Genomic DNA, 20,862 nt, shown 5'->3' with positions numbered 1-20,862 from the left:
TTAAATGGGAGATTAAGAAAGAGAAGTCCTACACACTGGGATTAGAATTACATTAGACTGAAAAGAAAAGAATGCAGCGGGAAAGCTCCACACTTGGGTTTCCTTCCTTCCTTCCTCCCTAAGTTGTATCACGTGACTATAATCACGACTCAGTTGAACGTGCACCTGTTCGTTTGCGAGGTGCAGTGATCCTGTGACAAGTCCTGCATCTAGTGACGGATGGAGCCAGGCGTTCCTGCCCTTCAGCATCTGTCTCAGAGGATGGTGAGCATAGGAATCAGGATAGGACATGGCGTGGGGGCAGTTTGGTACTGGCGGAGGCGGGAGCTGCCTCTGCATTCACTCATCTCCTCGTGAAGTGAGGCCTCAGGTGTTCTGTGACCTCTGGACATCTCTGCCCACGACAGACCTGCAAGGGACTCTGGGGCTAAGGGGGCGGGGTTGTCTTCCTCCAGCCCTTCTGGAAACTGCCACTCTCTCCCAACAAAGGCCACTGCACACCTTTAAACACAAAATAGTCTTTTATTTGTCAACGAAGGCTACACAGGACCACTTCTGGTTTTGTTTTTATGCTTTTTTCCCCCTTGTTTTTCTAGAAGGTATCTACATCTGCGTTTATTTACAGCCTCATCGGTATTTACACAGTCCAGAATACAGTGTTAGAGAGACACAAAAGTGTTGAGAAAAAAACTTCTCAAAATTAGTTCCAGACTTCAGGAAAACGATTTCCACATGGTAAGGCCAGAGTCTCCAGTGTTGCTCATCCAGAGGCAGCTCGGAATCGTCCTTTGCCAGAGCTGCGGGTTCAGAAGTCCTCAGAACGACGGGCACATTGAGAACAGTGGGGTTCTGGCGCTGAGTAGGTCAGAGCTGCTGGGGACCACCAGGCCTCTGTGGGTCAGCCTCTGCTGGGACAGCTGGGCCTGCCCATGCGCAGTCATCCCTGAACCATCTGCCCGTAGACTCAATCACATCTTTTTTCCTTAGGGACCAGGAAGTAGCCCAGTCTCATGCCTTTGGCATTCCCCAGAGGGTAAGAAACCCAACACAGGGCCCTACCCCGCGCCCCCCCACCTTTGACCTCCACAACACCGCAAAACCTCAGAGCGCACCACTGTTCAGGGCAGTCAAGTACACAAGGCTGGTTTTTTGAGAATGAAAGGTTGGAGAGGATAAAGTTTCTGTCACCTGAGCAATGAGTCTTTAAAATGAGTTTGCTGTTTTGGGAAGGCTAAATAAAAAGGCCTTGAACTACAGAGTCCTGCTTTTCACTTCCTTCCGTTCCCACAATGGTTTTGACCTCGCTGGGGACAGCGTGTGTCGCATGGAGGGAGGGCTTTTAGTCCTGATGAAGAGCCCAGGAGAAAGGAGAGACTGGGGCTTTCTCGGACCCTATGGGGAGGTGAGCCTTCCCAACCCCGGGATCAGGAGTAACCCCTTGGGCTAGGTAGCTGTTGTGAGAAACGGAGAACATTTTCATCTTTGTGTAATGGATGATTAAACCCCAAACCCCAGCCCTCTGCTGGAAGCCAGCAAGCTCATCTCCCTGGGTGCAAAGCCCAGTGTCATTTCTCTCTCCACGAGGCCACCAGAAAGGCAAGGGCTGCAAACGGCAAGGCTGTGTTCCAAGATGTCACAGCAGAAACCTCGTCTATAGAGGCAGTAACATAAAGTCAAGCTGAAAGGCCCTTTCTTCTTCCCTTGCTCTGTGCCTAGAAAGCCACGCCCACTTTACTCAGCAACTCTGCCTCTCCGCCATCTGCTTGCCATCCCCTCCTGTCCCTGATATCTGCAGGCACTTGTCCAGCCTCGGTCTCCCATTAACTACCTAGGATTTCTTTCGAACCTCGCATCCCTCAGTAGAGTCAAGCACTGGTATAGACCTTGGCTAACTCTTCAGCAGCGATTCTAAGCCAGCTGTCAGAGGCTACGGTGTGGTTTACCGTGGAGTCAATATCCCCCCTCTTGATGCCTGTCTGGGAGATGGCAATGGGGATGGTTAGGGTATAAAAGACAAAGTTGGGAATTAAGGTCATGGAGGAGGGGCTGAGGCTGAGGGACTGGTTGGTAGTTGTGGAGAGTAGAGAAGGCAGAAACCACTCAAAAAGAAACCTTAGAGGTTCAGAGGCTAACTCCCATCAGACTCACAGACTTCCACCAGCGAGGAAGACCTGGCCACTCTCTCAAGTGGCTACATGTAGCTAGTGTTCAAAGGACAGGTGTTGTCCCGGATGGCATTTATTGTTCAAGGCTAAAGGAGCTGTGGCTTGCACCTCCACACCCACCTGGGAGGTGGGATCCAACTCAAAGGGCCAAGACCAAAGTTCAGAGAGGACAGCATCAAAGGGAGGCACACAGCTCTGTCTAGCCTACAGCTGTCCAGCTCAGGGATGCTTCCATGTTTCCCCTGTAGAAGCAAGGTAATCTTTCTGGGATGGAGCCCAGGAAAAATACAGGATCACTTATTTAAAAAAAAATACCCCATTAATTCATTGTGTTTCCTGATCCCTATAGAAATCTATCTATTCTTTGAGGGAAGAAGATGGTGGAGGAGGAAGACACAGCCTGGGCAGCTACACAGAGATGGACGGTTCTCTTGGGTCACGTGTTGTCTCAGTCTCACAAGTAAATGTCCCCAGCAGATCTCAGCCAAGGTCAGTCGGGCAGCCGGTAGGGGACAGATCAACTAGGCCAGCTCACAGGACAACTCTTCCCAAAGGACCCTTACAGCAAAAGTACATTTTGAGGGGTATAATTCTTTTGGATACAAAAAGACCTGTGTTGTTCATGTCAAACTCTTTTTCTGTCCCTTCCAAGAATGATCATGCCAGAAGGGAGTGCCCATTTCCAGCTCATGCTGGGTGCAGTGGGCCTGAGGGAGCATCAAATCCGACCCAGCACAGCTCTGACCCACAGGCAATGAGCAAGCCATGGACACAGCAGGCCACGGCACACTGTTGCAGCAGTGTGACTATTTTTTTTTTTTTTTTTTTTGGAATCAGGAAGAGCACTTAGCGAAACACATCCTCTAATCCCAGCGGGACAATGTAAGGCAGGATCTCCCCTCCCCAACAAGCTTTGGACACCTCCCTCCGCCAGGCAGAACCCAGACTACACACTGCTCCGATTTTCATGCGGTAAGAGACCTTCTTGGTTTCATTAACTCATGTCATATTCTGAAGACTCTGTAAGGCTATAAAGGTGCCATGAGCTTTATCAGTCCAACAAGGTTTCCACGGGGAATAGCTTAGACTCAGAATTCATTTTCCACACTTAATGTAAATGTAACCCATAAAAGTCCCATTTTCTAAGAAGCCCAGCTCAAAAGGAAGCATTTGGCTCCCCCCCTGTCTCCCAGAGCCTCCAGTGAGTGCTAATGACAATTGTATCTAGGCAGACAAACCAAGAAAGGAATCCTCCAGTGCGCTCCCAGCTCTTGCTGTGACACTCCTGTGCCCTCCGCACTTCGGATGATGTGTACAGGTATTTAGTGCTAGCCTGGCCTTCTGAATCCGTGGGCACTAGCCTCTGGCACCACCGTCCCTGATCCCAGTGGGTTGTATGACATAGGCCATACCAAACGAGCTCTTTCTTCTTATTTAAAAACAAAACAAAACAAAACAGAACAGAAACAGAAACAGTCCTGCCTGGGGTCCTCTAGCGAAGAATCCCACAGACGGGATTTCCTGAAAGCTCAGGCTCTGGGATGCCAGAGCCTCTGGGAATAGCCTGTGTATACAGGGGAGACAGAGGCAACTTGAGGAGCTGGTTAGGGTTCTCGGATCATGCCTTGGCTGACTCCTTTCTTTGGCTGACTTGTTTCTTATGCATCTTTCCAGGATCAAAGGCCATCAGGCATCTCTTGCCACACTCCTGATTCTCAGTGGTGGCAGCTGAGCGCTGGAGGGAAGCTAACCTAAAATCACGGGGACAGGGGTTCCTTGCCTTCCCTGGACATTCAGGGCTGGGTGTGCAGTGCTGGTTCTCAAGTCTGACTTTGGGAGAGGGGAGAAGATGAGGGACACCAAGGAGGATCAACAACTCACAGACATCCTGGGTGCTTTCGCCTCTTGGAAAGGATGGGGCTCATAGCCCCAGGATGTTATGTCACCAGACGGGGGAAAGGGCCTGGGAGATACTTCCTCTATTTCATTATGGGGATGGGCGTGGCACTGACAACTACACTAGAGATTTGCAAAAGGGAGAGGGGTGGGGTTCATTTAGCATCAAAATATAAAGGTTGGACAGGAGTTTTGGGTGGCTTGAAAAGGTGCTAAACATCATGGACTCTTCCAGAGCATGATGTAGGTCCTCAGGAGGCACAACACATGGTGAAGAGAAACCGACCGCTTTTTGTGGGATCCTAACCAAAGCTCCCAAGGTCCCACAAGGCCCATTACTCCCTGCACCCCTCACTCCTGCCCAACCCCAGTCAAAGAAGAAAGGGTTATACATGAGACAATTTAGCACAGACACTCGTGCCTCACATCACGCTGGGTACCTAGGAATGGATGAGGACACGCCCAAGGAGATGTGTACCCCAAAGAGAGGAGAAATGTACCCCAAACAACAGGGAAAATTCCTCAAGGAAAAAAAAGGAACAAAAGACAATAAAATTAGCATTGTGATCACATTACAGAAAAAAAACAAACCAAAACAAAACAAAACCTTTCATTCTTTGCAAAAAATGTATGAAGGCCAAATTTGTGTTTTTCTTTTCTTTAAAAAAAAAAAAAAAGGATGTTGCATGAATTAACAATGCAACAAATATGTTTTTTTTTTTCTGCACTTGTTAAAAAAAAGTTTTTGTTTTTGTTTTTTTTTAAGTACAACACAGTCAGGTATACGGCCACAGAAGAGTAGCTGTCTTTGGCAAGAAGTCCAGGCCTTGGCCCTTTCTGTCACCTTCGGCCCATCTCGCTCTGTCTCATGAAGTGGATGTTGTTGGCGCTGTCTGACAGTTCTGGGTACTGCTCGACGGAAGTCACAAAAAAGCCGTCATAGCCTTGCACCCGCCCTGTGTTCAGCACCTGCTGCTTTTCCCCCTCTGTCCAGGCCCTCAGGCCTTCCTCCCCTTCCCTCAGTCTCTGCTGCTCTCGGGCCCAAGCCTGGCGCACGGCTCTCTGCCTGGCCAGCTCCAGAACCCGTGCCTTCTCCTCATCCACCGTTGTCCCGTAGCGGGTGTTCAGGCACAGAGCCCTGTACTGCAGCTGGATGTCAGTGTAGCGTCTAGTCCTGCCACTGAGCATGGTGTTGATCTGGGACACAGTGACGTTGACCCCGTTCTCCAGGGTTCGCCGTCCCCCACTGAGGCCCAGGATGGCCAGGTCACCTTCCGAAGGTCCTGGTTTCACAAAGTAGTGGGTATCCACCCCATCAATGGTGAAGTGAAGGTTCTCTAGATAGTGGGCATTGTTCAAGATGGCCGCAATCCTCCGCCCATCCTCGTTGGCCACACTGATGATGTCAGTGGTCACTCGACCATCTTTCAAGGCAAACTTGACCCCCTTGCCAAAGATGGAACCACTGGAGGCAAACTTCTTTGTCTCTGGGGCCTGTTGGCAGCTGGTGACGGTGGAGCCGTAAAGCTGGTCAAAGCGCTCTAAGGTGACAAAGGCCTTCAGTTGCTTCTGGACTTCACACTGTACCCCGAGGATAGACTGATGGGGAGGACCGTGAGAAAGAGACAGGGAGAGAGTAAGACAAAGGAAGCAGTTCAAACAGTGAGGTCAAAACTACAGGTATTTACTAGCTTCTTGCATCTGTCTCCGTGGTGCCAACCCTCAGCTCCCCCAGCCATCCTTCATGCATTCATCTCCACACCCTGCTATTCAGGGCCAGTTCAGGGAGTGGTTGCTCTGGTCAGGCCCTTTTTTGAGCAATGGAAATACAGAATGAACTGGGCATCATTTTTGCCCTCAAAGAACTCATTGCTTCACGGCCACGGACAGACAGGACAACGATATTGCATCCAAACATAATAACTGGTGGTCTAAAATATATAATGGCTAATAGACCTAGTTACGTTTCTTGATCTTCAAGAACCACAGTTTAACACCTTGTTTGATTCCTATAGTAGATACTGTCATTATTTCAGTTCCCTTTGTTTTTTTTTTTTTTTAAGACAATCTCCCTGACTGGCCTGGAACTCACTACGTAGACCAGGCTGGCCTCAAACTCACAGAGACGCACCCGCCTCTGCCTCTGCTGGGATTACAGGTGTGTGCACCACACTCAGCTTCAAGTTCACTTCTAAGGGAACTAAGGCTGATGCAGCTCATCACTGGCCCACAGTCCTACTGCTCAGCCCACACTAGCATTGAAACCCAGGACTGTCTGACTCTAGAGGCCAGTGTCAAGGACAGCTGCAGAAGTGAGACGCAAACAAGGCTCACAGGCCGCTCAACCTAACGGCGGAAAAGAGAAGGAGGAGGTGGGGTTCCAAGGAGAGAACCAAGCCCGAGTTAGGACTTAAAGGACGGGGAGGGTGTTTTAGGGGAGAAATGGCAAGAAATGCTTGGCATCAGGAAAGCCATGGTTGTCTCGAGCCTCTCACTTGTTCTACTGATCTGCACTCCCATTATCCACACTTTTCACGAGGGTCTCTGCCCCACAGTGCCTCTCTGGGCATCCTCGAGTATCCTTGATTTGGCCATTGTGGGGTCAGGTTGGACCGTGTTGGCTTGGTCTACCGTCTGTCTGCCCCTCCCATTCTCAAGGGGCTCAGCGAAGCTGTGCTCAGGGCTTCAGGGCTTTATCAGCAACCCAGGGCACAGGCTTTAGAAACAGACCCATCAGCTTCACACTGAAATTAAGTCCTCTTTATAATTAATAGAACCCTGTCTGTGAACAATTATTTCCTAGAGTTTCACAAAAGCTGGAGTGCTCAACAACAAAGATCTCCAATGCTTGCCAAGGGCAGAAATCAATAATTCATTGACAGGCGAGGTTGGCAAACAGGCAGCCAGAGACAGGGACTCTGGGGAGCACAGAAGAGGCCTGGCGGGGGAGGAAGTGTTGTGCGGCCAGAATCAGCTTTGGGGACAGCAAATGCTGGGACATCTGGACCAGGGGCTGAGGTAGTAGGGTCTGGGACAGGCTAGGGCAGACAGAGGACAGGCTCTTCGGCCAGGCAGACTCAGGTTCACATCACCTTCTGTCATTCATCAGTTGAACTCCCTTGGGCACATTTCCCTGAGCCTAACCTCCTAATTTATGAAACAGGGTATTTCATGGTTCAGTCAGTGAGTCACTGAAGCACCTACAATGTGCTAGCGTGTATGCTGGGCACTAATTGAGACATGCAGTGTAGCCTGTTGGGATTCAGCATCTGGTAAAGGAATAAGAAAGAACACCAAAGTTGAACAGAGCAGACCACCTGAGCAGACTCGTCCTCAGGTCTGGGAGGAGATGGTTAAGATGAGCCTAAAGGAATTAGTCTGGAACAAGACTGGTACTGGGGAACTGGCTCGGTTCATAAAGTGCTCACCCCACAAGCATGAGGACCTCAGTTCAGATCCCGGCATCAGGTAAAAAGTTGTGTTATGTGTGTGTATGTGTGTGTTTGTGTGTGTACAGAGGTGGGGGAGCAGGAGGAGAAAGAAGAGAAGAAAGGAGGGCAGGAAAGTGTCCAAGGACAGGGTCATGCCACGTGGCATTGCTGCTCCTCCCCACAGCTCATTGTCCCTGGGCTAGAATCCCCCAGAAGGCTTAGTTTCTGCTAATCTACCCTTGCCTTCCATGGGCCACAGTGCAGGGATGGACACAGAATCTGTTCCCAGTATAGAATTTATGAATGGAGGCTGAGGTTGGGATAAGCAATGCAGAAAGTGATCAGCAGGTGGGATGAGATTGTTGTAAAAGTTCTTTTCAGACGCATAATTCCCAGTCTTTGAAATTTGCTCATAAAAGGAAGATAAGAGAAAGTAACTTTTTCTCTTTCTTTTAGCCCTCCTAGTCATACTCGGCCAGACGACACAAATGGACAAATGTGGGTGTGAATTGTCTCATGCATTGCACCTGTACAATGAGAAGAAGAACAGCATGCATGGTGTATTTGTGAGCTAACTTAAGTGGAATGTCACTCAATAGCAGGCAAGTGTATCAGGGGCTCCAAAAACATTCCATCTGTATTCAGAACACTCCTATCCTAGCGCTTTTGCCTGTATAGCAACTTTTTTCTCTCTCTCTGAACCTGGTGGATTACAAACTCCTCCATGCAGCCTGTCAGCCACCATGTGCTGCTACAGTTAGGGCCCAGGGGCTGCCTAGCTCTCTCGCTGTTGAGAGCTGTCTGGCAGGAACTGTGAAGGCACTGCCTCAGCTTCCCTCACTGGTTTGAATCTTCCTTCGCGGCTGGTGGGGCTTAATGTCTGAATGGCCTGAGGTGCTGAGTTACCTTGCTGTTGTCCCACTCCTGGGTTTTCATCTGTGTGTGCACAAGCTCATAGGAGGGTTCCACAGCATCTGTGTCTGGTTTGGGATAGCCAGGTATCACGTTGTGCAGCTGGAATCCAAAGGTGAGTAGCCAGCTGTTGACATCTGAGGGGAAGAAAGCAGAAATACGCGTGGGGAGTAAGTGGATCTCTGACCAGGGGCCACAAGTGGAAAGTGACTGCTGACAGGGCTGGCCGCTACCCATGCTGGAAAAGCCAAATGTGCTTCTGGGCTCCAGCGATCCCTCTGCCAGGAATATGTCCAGAATCCTCCTCCAAGGGGCAGATCCAAGAGAGGTGGAACCTAGACCTCCAGGTATCTCCATGTCTCTCACCCTTATCTGCTCTCACCCTTAGCAGCTGTAGAAGGATGAAGCTCGCTCAGGCCATCCCCACCCCCAGCATCAATAGGAAACACTAGCAAAGGTCGGTCAAACCCAAGGAAGGATTTTTACCTGCTGACTCACAAAGAGAAAAATTCACTTAAGAAACAAACCGCCCCTTCTCTACTCACCTTCTTTGTAGCCAGTAGAGCCTCTGGGCCAAAGTGCCTCTAGGCATGGTGTTGGCTAGTACAAAAGATCAAGGCGATTTCCTGCTTGCTACTGTGTTTTACTTCAGACAGCACAAGGAAGTTACCTGACCTCCCACTGCCTTAGCCTGCTAGTCTCTAAGCTTACTAATCACATTCCTCGGATTTCCAAGTTATAGATAAGGTTTTGTTTTTTGTTTTTTTTCCGGTGAGCATTTGGCTCACTGAAGAATGGAATCAGAAATCCATGATCCAGGGCTGGGATTTAGTTCCGCTGGTAGAGTGCTTGCCTAGCCTACAAGAAATCCTGGATTCAGTCTCCAGAACTATGTAAATTGACGCCTGTCATTCCAGCAGCCAGGAGGTAGGGGCAGGAGGAACAGAAGTTGAAGGCTATCCTTGGCTAGATAGTAATGGCTAACCTGGGCTACATGAAATCTATCTCAAAAGAAAGCGAAGCAAAAACAAGGATGACAACAACAAACCAACCATCCAACTAACCAACCAAATTAAGAAAAAAAAAAAAAAAAAAAGAAACAACCCAAAGCCATGACCTTGAATGAGGGTTGGGACGGACCCTCAGTCACTCAGGGTGACTTTGACAGACCAATTATGCTGGTAGGTACAGGGTCATCACAGAAACTCCCCTTGAACACCCATGACCCCAAAGGGGGCCGAGACCTGCGCCCAGATGCGTGTTTGATAAGAATCAAACACGGACAAGGCATGGCATGGAAGCTAGACAAGGAGAAAGCCATTATTTGTTTGGCAGCCTTGGAGATGAAGGTGGCGCTCCAGGCAAGGATGGCTGCACAGGTAAGGCGCCATGGAGAGGTCAGTGAGGAAGTGTTCAGGTAAGTAGAGAGCAGTTCAGGGAGGCTGAGGGAGAACCAGGAAGGACAGAGCCTGGTGTGGCAGGAGGGAGGTGATTTGGGCCTTGGTGGAGACTGCTAGTCTGTGTTGCAATGTGGCTCAGCCTTCTTTGGGAAGGGGCAGCTGAAGCGAAGTCTTGGTGGTGGGGGTTGGGGATGAGGAGAGGGGGTACAGGGCCTCAGAGCCAGGTGCCATATATTTCTTTTCAATGGAAACACATCTCTGTTGGGAGGTCCTGCTGATGACCCAAGGAGGAAGTGATCCCCTATGGGAGGACCTGTGGGGGGTCAAAAAGTATGTTCTTGCCACTGTGTATCTCTTCCATCTAAGCGCCTCTACTTGCTTGTCTTTGTCATTTTGTTTGGTTGGTTTTCAGTTGTCCCAGGCACCTCCACTGGGACCCACAGTTAACTTCTCACATCAACTTTGCTGTGCAGCTAATTGAAAGGAAAAGGTATGGCAGTTGCGACCCCACAAACCCACAGGCCTGGCTCCTCCAACACACAAGCTGAACTTGGAGAGTTTGCTGAACTTCTCTGAGTTCCCTTGTTTGCACACTGGCAATAGGAATGGTTTTAACTAAGTCTTGGAGAAGAATAAGGATAATATTTGGAGGCAGTTATTGTATAACAGGAGCTGTTCTAAGCGTGTGCCTAAAATGCTGGGCTGAATATCAGATACTGGCTCACAGAAGGTTTTCTGTCTTTGTCTATCCCAAGACCCCATTTCCTTAGTTATAACAGGGGGCTTGAATGACTTTGCTCCATGGCCCTTTTCTCATTGAGTTTCCAGGACTCTCCCATTCCCAGCAGACAGATCTTCAGGACATTAAAACAAACAGGACACACAAAGAGAACACCCCACAGAAATGGAATAGCTTACATTCCCGGGAAAGGGGGGGGACACAGAAGAGGGCTGGATTTTAATTATGAGTGGTAGAAGATGGGAAGCTTTGCTATCATGCCTTTCAGGAAAAAGTCAGAGATCTATCTATTCGCTAGCTTTCCTCCGGGGCTTTTCTGAAGAACTGGGAATGGCAGTCTTACAACCGCAGGGGCAGGAGTTTTCTTCCTGGTGAAAAGCTCCCCGTTACCTGTCAGTCCCAGAAGTCACTGCTTCGGGGAGGGGGGGGAATAAAACTCAAGTGATTTGAATCCCTTTCACATGTACATGGCTTTGTTCTCCACAGAATGTATTTGAATAATAATAATAAAAAAAAGCTAAGCATTTTGAAGTCCATCAGACACTGGAATAGTTCTAAGGATGGCCTCCCAATGTCTTTGTGGAAGGGTTACTTTACCAACCCGGAACTTCGCTGTCTGTGTTGGTGTTCCCTCACCTCACGTGTCTCAGGCAAAGACTCAGCACAAGGAAGGTGTGTGATATACCTGAAGTGGACATTTTAGGGTCACCTTCCCGTGATCCAATTCTGCTGTCTTTCTCTGTTGTGTCATGTGATCCAGGAAAAGCCAGTCAGTGCATTCTGTCCTCTTCAACCCTGATAACTGCTCCAGGTAACTGTCTCATGGCCCATGCCTACCTAACTGGACTATCCCTCGAGACCTTTGAAGGTGTGTTTGGAAAACAGAAGCTTTCTTTGTTGTTGTTTCAGGATGTGAGTGAGGATACACTTAGACAACAGGGAAGGTAAGAGGTAAGGTGGTGTGAAAAGCTGTAGAATCTTAGTTTCATATTAGCCACTGCAAATCGTTTTTGATGTTCTGAAAGCTTGACTGTTTAGACAATAAATATCTGTCTTTTTCATAAGCCACAGGATCCACTATGTAGGTAAAATCAATTTTGGGTTCATGACCAGTATTTTTATGGAAGTGGAATATGCTAGACTAGAAAATATACAGACACCAAACTTAAGGACAGCTTTGCAAACCTTTGGTTTTAGTGCTTTATAGTGTTTATAAAGATCTTTTTTCTTTTTTTTTCCTTTTGTGAGGTAGGTCTTCCCGTGTTCAGGCTGTGTAGTCAAGGATGACCTTGAACTTCTGAATTTCCAGCCCATGCCTCTGGAATCCTCGGGTTACAGGAATCCAATGCCACACCTACTTTTTTTTTTTTTTTTTGGTGCTGGGCATAGAGTCACACATGCTAACAAGTGCTCTAGCAATTGAGCCACACTTCTACCATCAAAACTCGTTTTCTTAAGGTGGGCTCACAGTCAAAGACATTTGTGAAAGTGGCCTGTGGTCCATGAAGGCAGACGCTATCACTCCTTTCCCTCTGGATCCTCTGTGTGGGTCTGGCACAGAGAAGGTATAACCAATATGATATCTGTTGGGTTTAACTGTCTGGGAAATGAAACACAAACTGAAAACGTAAGATGCCCCTTGGTTAGCTGAGAGCTTTGCTAAAAAGCAGGACTTGGAGACCAGCGTGATTATCATGGGAAATGTTTTGAAATCAGAGAGCACTGTTCTGTGTGACTCCGTGCAGACCCCTGGCCCTTCAGAGTCTCTCATGCCTCATCTGTAGAATGCAGACAATTGTCGTGATCTCGCAAGGCTGTTGTCAGGCTTAAAGGAGCTGGTGTCTGCAAGTGCTTGGCAAAGAGTGTTTAATCATGCAGTGCTATTCTAGAAGGAGACGATATGCATATGGTAGCGTACAGAGGAAGAGGGGGAGGGAAATAATATTTTGGCAAGCTTCGACAATTTTTTATGGAAAATTACATTTCCTATTACAGTATATATATATTTTTTTCAGCTATAGTAACATGCCAAGATGTCTCACAGGAAACTCACTGGAGGGTTAGGCAGGGGGCGTGTTTTGTGCAGACAGATGTAATGGAAATGTCATCCTAATCTGTCAAGGCTCTCCAGTGTTAGCAGCCAAGCTGAGCATGGTAAGAGCTGGGAACACTGTCAAAATAGATGTATTTATCCCCAGGTCCCAAGTATGTTTTCATGACACCTGTGTGCTACCTTGTTCTCCCTTCTAGTCCGTGTCTGGGAATCTTCCTCTTAATAGTAAAACCTAGAATTTGTCCTGGAGAAGGGGATTCTCCAATTGCTGTCAGCAGAAACAGGATCCAGATGAGGCCATCAAGTTTCAGGGTGAGGGAGCACATCCATAGGGGCTACTCGGTGAGCTAGATACATGGCCTCTCTTTAGTTTTGTGCATGTTGACATCACTTTTCAGAATGCCTTTCCCCCTACTACTTGATGAAATCTATTCAGGAACCATCCTCAAGGATCAGCTACTCTTTGAAGGCTTCCTAGAACCCTCTGGGCAGAGCCTGTTGCTAGCCTTCTGTGATTTAATGGCCATCTGTGCAAACCTTCTTCATGGCCCCTCACGCTGGACTGGAGTGTGCATTTCCTCTGACGGTGAGGAGTTCTGGAGGGTGGGGAGCCACCTTTCTATTCTCAATGCCCGAAATGGGGAAGGGGTGGAATGAAAGAAACAGACACAAAAGAGGGGGCAAGTGGATTGACTCCCAAGATTACCAGGTTTTCTCTGTGTAAATTCTCACAAGGAACTGGCCGGCTTTACTGGGATCCCATAGAGACGCTGCCTGTGTGGCTTTCTGGGGGACTGCAGAAGCCTGAGGTGTCTCCAGCTACAGGACACACAGGACACTTTATGCTCGAGTTGGTTTCAGAGGAATGAAAGGTGATGTTCTTTTTTAAAGCAAAGGGTGAAGAAAAGGGAACCAGCATGAGCTGTGCTAGGCATGAAATCTGCATGTCAGGTCACCCTTGCTGCTAGGCTTCTATTTGGTCCATGAATTATTTGCTCCTTTATTGCCTGCTTGGGGTACAGAATCAACTGATCAGGACTCCAGCGGGCTCACTGAGGTCAGGGAGCCTAGTATGGGTCTAACCTAGGTTCTCTGCATATATGTTATGGTTGTGTAGCTCAGTGTTCTTGTGGGGTTCCTAACTGGGAGAGGAGGGGCTGTTTCTGACTCTTGCCTTCCTGTGGAATCCTTTTCTTCCTGCTGGGTTGCCCCGATATGTATCTGGTCTTATTGTAGCCCATTATGCGGCATTTGGTCCAGGTCCCTGGAAGGTTTGCTTTTTTCTGAAGGAGGTGAAAGGAGGGTGGTTAGGGAGAAAAGGAGGTGTGGGAGGAAAGACGGGGGAGAGGGGAGGGAGGGCAACCTGCAGTCAGGTGGAATGTGTGAGAGAAGAATAAATTAGAAAGGAAAAAATGCCAGGTGGTGGCGCCTCCGGGAGGCAGAGGCAGGCGGATCTCTGTGAGTTCAAGGCCAGCCAGGACTACAGGGTGATTCCAGGACAGCCAGGGCTACACAGAGAAACCCCATCTTAAAGACACAAAACAAAACAAAAATTTCTAAAAGAAAGAAAGAAAAAAAAAAAAAGAATGGTGGTCCTGTCAAATATATTTGATGTCAGGTGGGTCCATTATTTCCAGAGTGGTGTCCAGACTAGTGTTTCTTTAGGTAGACTTTAGAAAATGATGCCATTAGAGACAGCCCGTGAACCTGTCACCCCATACCAGCTTTCTCAAGGAGCAGCGGGTAAGGTTTCCACCTAGAGGGCACCTCGATCCTCACCTGTCATGAAGCACTTGATGTCTTGGGAGTTGCTGATGGGGTTGTTGTTCTTAAACATGTAGAGATGAAAAGGCACGATGCTGTTGCTACTCAGGCGCTTCCAGAGCTCGTGGTCTGGGCTGGTCCAGCGTCCGGCCAGCACATCGTAATCCCGTCGGCCCATGTGGACAAGCTTGGTGAGCGGATCATAGAGACCACCATGATAGCCAATGACGATCTGGAAGTTGGGGTTTGTGTCCATGTAGATCTCCCCATAGGCTGTGTATAGGATCTGCTTAATCATCAAGCCCGTTCCACTGAAGACAGCAAGAGGGGTCCCGATGTTGTCACAAGCTATGTAAAACTCATCGCCACTGCTCAGCTCCATGGCAAAGAGGTGTCCTTGCAGATCATAGTAGAGGGAGGTGATCTCAGAGCTGGAGTGATTGTAGAGATGGGTGACCTTGGTGGGGTTGGTCAGGTCTGCATAGAAGAACTGTAGGTGGTGGCTGTGGCTGCTCTTGCTGGATACGCGGCGCCCCAGGCCATCGTAGCGGTACCTGACGCTCCAGCCACTGGCCCGGTTGTAGGCTTTGATGAGCAGGCCGGCCGAATTGTACTCGAAGACATCCCCACCCCGCTGCCTCAGGAAGCCATCCTCATCCATCTTGTACTGCACGTCCCCCAGCCTCGTGATGCGGTCACGGAGGTCGTACCGTAGTGGCGTGAGCCGTGCGCTGTTCCCGGGGCTCAGCAGGTGCAGATTCCCATTGAGGTCGTAGCTGTAGCGCCAGAGCGGCTTGTCATTGATGGAGACTGTCTGCAGCTGGCCATCGGCGTCGTACTCATAGGAGTAGCGGGTGGTGTTGGCATAGGGCCCTACCTTCAGCTCCTTCTTCACTACCCGTCCCATGTTATCGTACTGAACCGTCATCCAGTACATGAGTGACCGGAAGATCTCATACTGTACTTCCTTCATCCTGCCATAGGCATCAAAATGCTTGGTGTGGGTCATGACGGCTGTGGTGATGATCTGGTTGATGTCATAGTAGATGACCCCGAACTTGCCAAACTGCTCCGTCTTCCCCGACACATCATCATAGCGGTACAGGTCGATGGGAAGCGGGGTCTCGTTGATCACGGCCTGCATGCTGGTCACGCGGAAACTGTTGTCATAGTTGTAGTCAAAACGGGCGTTGACCATGCCTTCCTCTGTGAACCGGAAGATCTGGCGGTCAATGAGGGGCCCGATCTGACGGTAGCGGATGGTGCAGGTGAAGCCCTCGTTCTGCAGGTTGACGGTCTTCAGCATGCCTGCCGTCTCATCGTAGGTGAAGCTTACCTTGGTGGTGTCATACAGAGTCTCGGCCAGCTTTGACAACTTGCCGTACTTGTAAATGACCCTGCGGCCGGTGCCCAAGTAGAAGGTGTGCAGCAGGCGTCCATCCTCGGTGAAGTCCTGGATGACGGAGGCGTTGCCTTCGGGGGGTTGGTAGATGTTCCGGTAGTAGCCCACCGAGCGAATGGTCTCCAGCGTCTGCCGGGCTACGTTGGGCATGGTCACGGAAGAGAGGCGGTCGTTCTTGTCAAACTCGAAAATGTACTGCCTCTGGCTGTGGAGGTGAAGCACCATGGACTGGAGGGAGAAGAAAACCACAGATGAAGGAGGCGGGAGAAGGATAGACAACCCACGTGCCCACAACTTCAAGGAAGAGAGTGGAAGGCTCCGCAGGATGCCCAAGCAGAGTATCTCTACTGTGTACAGAGATAAGGCGACAGAGCTGCTGTGGCTGGGCTTAACTGCAGCCTGTACCCTTGCAGGTGGGGTCCACTCAGCAGTCCTGTGTCTGCTCCTTTGTGTGGTAGGGAGCAGCTCACTTCTGCATGAGAAGGGGTGGAGACCGGGATGCTCTGGCCATCCCTGATCCAGAATTCTGACCTCAGTCTTTCTACTCGAGCAAGAAGGGGTGTTCTAAAACAGCCTGGTGGTCTGAAAGCCCAACAGCCTCCGCCTTCTAAGCAGCTTCTGTGTGGCTTCCCTGTGCTTGTGGCATAAAGACCGTGCTTGAGAAGGCTGTTTCAGCCTTTCCCCCACTTTTTATGTGGTAGCAAGTCCCAGGCTTGCCCCGGGACAGGGCAGGCTGGAACGGGAAGGCAGGACATTGCTCTCAACATCTCAGCACTGCAAAACGCTGGCAACTTCTGCCTTGCCTAGGGGTGACAGAGGACGACTTCCACAGTCTTCCTTGCAACCCTCCAACAGAACACTGCTCTCAGGGACGCTCTCTAGCACAGGCAGGTGTAGTAGTGAGTGCCCCAGCTGTTCAGGAGGCCAAGGCAGGAGGATCAGTTGAGCCCTGGAGTTCAAGTCTGCCCTGGGTAGTATAGCAGTCTTAAAAACTACAGCCCCAGCGATCAACCTTCTATATGGCAGAGCAGAGGGAGACAGACACCTGCCTTCTCTAAGTATGTGTAGCTCCACATTTTTCCATCTGCAAAGATCCGGGATGTGATGCGCCCTGCCTGGTCATATTCCATCCTCTCAGACATGATGCCCCTCTGGATTCCAGCAATGTGACCCCCAGGGGAGTAGGTCACATTGACACCATTCAGCCTGCTGCTGGGCGACCAGAGGCTCGGCCTCCCTGCCTGGTCATAGAGGATCCGAAGGGTGAACTTGCGGTGGTCATCATAGATCTTCTCTGTGCGCGTTACACGGTCGAAGTCCAGAGACAAGAGGTTTCGGTTGTGAACCTGAGGAAAAGATAAGAGAGAGAGTACAGCTCTGGATGCCGAGCACTTGGCTCTGGTGACCAACAGACCGTGTCAAGCACCTGAGAACAGAAAGCAGCGCAGGTTGTGGGCATCAACCCTTACACTGCCATCTGTTAGCTCTTTGAAGTTTCCTTATCTGTGCAAGGGGAAAAAAAGTGATGCCAACTTCATAGGGCTGTTGTAAGAATAAAGACAACATGGGTGATGGGAACGTGGCTGAGAAGACACAATTTTATCATGTGATACATCAACGGGGACTTATTGAAAAAAAAAAAAGTCAGGTCCCTCTCAGCTCTATCCTAAAAACAGAGCTACCAAGTGGGCCCAGCAAATCAGCACCCGGCTCACCTGCTGTGTGCTAGCCACTGTGCTGTGTTGGATTTCAAGGTCACCAAGCTCAGGGAAGCTGCAGATGTGTGGCTCATGTATGACTGAGTGTGGACTTTACTCTCCTAAGTGCAGCACAGACCTGATGGGTTCCTGAGTGAGTCCTTGAGACTATGCTTGCTACTTTTTGGGTCTTTCCTGCCTTTGCCCACAGTCAAGGCTTCTGGGTCACCTTCTGTCTGCTGAGACATCTCTTGTTTCTCCTCAGAGGTTGCTGGGAGGCAGGGGCATTCACACCTCCAGTGGTTTTTCTTGTAGTCTGGCTGGAACTAGTCCTAACTTCAGAGCACTTTGCTCTTGCCTCCAAAAATCAGTAGGCCCCTCTAGAGTCTCCCTGTGGTCTGTGAGGCCACCACCAATTCAATTTCTTTTTTTGAGTCAGACATATAGGCTCTCACAGAGGAAGCTGCAAGTTGGAACTTTGTGTGTTTGTATGAGTATATATGTACATGCAGAGATGCACAGGGACCCAAAACCTAGGCGTGGCTGGCTGCCCAGTGAGCCCCAGAGATCTGCCGCCCAGAGTTAGGTTACAAACAAACCCTGTTTTCCCCTCTCCCACATTGGTTCAGGGGAATAAACTCGGGCCCTCAAATGCTTTACAGACTGCGCCATTTCCCCAGCTTTCCTGTTCCATATTTTAATAAAGAAATGTGCTCTGGAGCCTTTGGATCTGACCCTTAACAGACAGGCTGTTTCCAAATGTTAGTTCTTCAAAGCTAAACTGATGCCTCCTGCTAGGAGTGGGGAGGGGTGCTGGCCTGACAGGGCACAGGAGCAACTTTGCTGCCTCTTCTACTTGTCACTCAGTAAGTCTGACAAGCAAGAAGACCCAAGAGGAAAGCAGATAATTAGGTCACGCAAGGTAAAAATGGTGTGTGTGGCTTAAGGGATCTTTATTTCTGGAAGAGGGCTTGGGCATGGGAGGGTGCCAGGATTAAGGCTGGAATTTCAGCCTCAACTTTGTGATCAGTTTTCCTGTGTGACCTTGGTCAAGTGCCTTTCCTTCTCAGAGACCCAGTTTCTTCCCTTAGGAGTGTGTACACCTAGACTTGTGAACAAACTCCCAATGGACTACTTAAGGTACATAGAAGGCAGTGGATAAATGGCTGTAATTATTTCCACTAAATGATGGCACATGAGCATGGTCAGTCTTGGAGGAAGGAGAGATGTGTGTGTCTTCCCCAACTCTCCCCAAGCAAACACCAAGGCCCCTAAAATCAGGATTGATAATGATGACGCTGAGACAGCTTTAGCTGTGAGTGGCCTGGTTATAATAAGCTTGCCTTCCCTAGGGTAATCAAACACAATTGCAGAAGCAAAAACCGTGTGGCAGACAATTCCAGTGAAAAATCAGAGGCGTCAGAATCTCAAACCCTGTTCTTTGCAGAGGAGGCACATGAAAAGAGGGGGGTGCATTGGCAGCAATGGTGGGAACCTTTTAAAAGCATCTTTTGGGAGATCCTCCTATACCCCCCAGTCCTGGTGTCACCTAGACAGCCACCCCCTTCCCCAGGATCCTGGTGAAGAAGGGGATCGGTACCTTTGTGACAAAATTAATAAAACTGAATTGAGAAGTTCACTGGGGGAAACACCTTGTGTTTCCTGTGCTCGGCAGCGGCGGCGATGAGATTATTTTACATCTTTCTTTATTAAAAAAAAAAATTCCCAGCTGTATAAAAAATGAGCTCCATTATGGGGAGGCACACCCGGCTAACATTCTCATTCCACACACTGCCACTGTGGGTGGCCATTTATTCTGGGAGGAAGCAGAGATGTGGCCACCGGACTGGAGTATCATCCATCTCCGGCTGGGAGAGGGACCAATTAAAGCCTGGGAAACTTCTGGTTGTGTTCACACAGTAGAGGGAAACTCCTAATAGCACTAATCGCTGCCCTTTACTGAGCACCTGGGGTTTGCAGCACCGGGCTAGGTGCTTTGAATACATCATCATCCTGCATCTGCAGAGGAAGCTCAGCCTCAGAGGAGTTGCTGGGAGCTACACACAAGGCCCAGCGGGAACCCAACCTAGGTCAAACTTCCCATTTGGCACACTGCCTCACCTGTGCAAGGAGGTTCTTGAGAATGCAGATGAGGGTTTAGTGAGACCACAGATGGTGGCAGGGAATGGAGACAGCCAGGCCTTCTGCAGGGACTAGTAGGAGGCTGGTTTCCACATCATCTAGCTAACTATTGAGTTCTGGGCTGTTGAGGGTGCAAAGGAAACTTGGTTTTCTGGGCTCTAGCTTTTTGCGATTGGATAAGTCGTTAGCAGCTGTGCTTCTGCCGTGGATCTGTTTCCCAGTTATGTGAGTCTGAAACAATCACTTGTTCTTCTGAACTTGATCGCCCCGTGTAGAAGATGGGAACATCTACAAGCTTCCTTGGTTGCAAGGCAGGGAGCCGGGTGTCCACTGTTGCGGTGAAGATGTTTCCATGGTTCCCTTCAGCTCAGCGGCTGTCTACAGAGCGCCGTGCTCTACAAGGTCCTGGGCAGAAAGCCCGGCCCGAGCCCCCTTGCCTTCTGCTTTGTGTGTTGCATTGATGCTGCAACTTTAGCTCCGGATTCCCTCAGCCCTGGTTTCCTCTTTGATCCTACGCTCAACCACCCGAGAGGCAAGTGCTCACCCACTGTTCCTGCTTCAGAGCCCTCTTCCCTCCAACCCTTTGCTTTTGAAAACTGGAGAGGAAGACCTCTGAGCAGTGTTTCCTGGGTCAGGGTTTCACTGGACAGAAACATGGGAGGGGAGCAGCACCTTGTCTGCTCCCCTCCCATGTGGCAAATGCTCCAAAATACCAGACCTTAAGGCCACTCCTCCCTTCAACAGTGACAGCTGTGGTAAGGTCATCCTGACAGACAGGAACGCTATCAGGTACACAGGCCGGGATAGCCTTGAACTTGTGATCTTCCTGCCACCACACTCAGTCCTTTTGATCATTTGGAAGGGATGTCTTACTTGGGAAGAGCGGAAAATGTGGCCTATTTTCTTAGTAGCTAAAATAAACTTGGGGGAAAATTAGCAATGACAATAACAATCACCATAGCCATAACGACACCAGCAGCAGCAGCGTTTACTGACCCCTGGAGAGTGCCAAGTTCTATGTGAGACTGTGCATGTCACTTCTGATCCTTCCCGTGACTGAAACTGCGCCTCTAAGATGACTGATGTGCCCAAGTCCAGTCATGGAGCTCAGAGCCAACCCCCAATCCACCCATGTTCCCACAGGTCAAACCTGAAAGGGTGTCCCACGGCCTTTCATGTTCTCCCTTTGGCAGATGAGGAAACTGAGGTCCCAGAGAAAGTTCAAAAACAAAAACGAAAATGGAACCTGGTTCTCTAAATG

General features: G+C 49.5%; 1 protein-coding gene across 1 annotated transcript in view; it reads right to left on the bottom strand.

The window, feature by feature from the left end:
- Window positions 1-502: 502 nt before the first annotated feature.
- Window positions 503-20,862, bottom strand: part of Tenm4 (teneurin transmembrane protein 4) — a 388,185-nt gene continuing 367,825 nt past the window's right edge. The window contains 4 exon segments of the mRNA XM_060367590.1: window positions 503-5,660; window positions 8,399-8,541; window positions 14,376-15,990; window positions 16,812-17,108. Coding sequence (XP_060223573.1) covers window positions 4,902-5,660; window positions 8,399-8,541; window positions 14,376-15,990; window positions 16,812-17,108 — 2,814 coding nt within the window. The 3' untranslated portion in view covers window positions 503-4,901.

Source organism: Meriones unguiculatus, chromosome 14 (assembly GCF_030254825.1).
Source record: "Meriones unguiculatus strain TT.TT164.6M chromosome 14, Bangor_MerUng_6.1, whole genome shotgun sequence".
Lineage (NCBI taxonomy): Eukaryota > Metazoa > Chordata > Mammalia > Rodentia > Muridae > Meriones > Meriones unguiculatus.
Note: the sequence above shows the minus strand (reverse complement) of the source record. Positions and strands in the feature narration are given on the sequence as shown.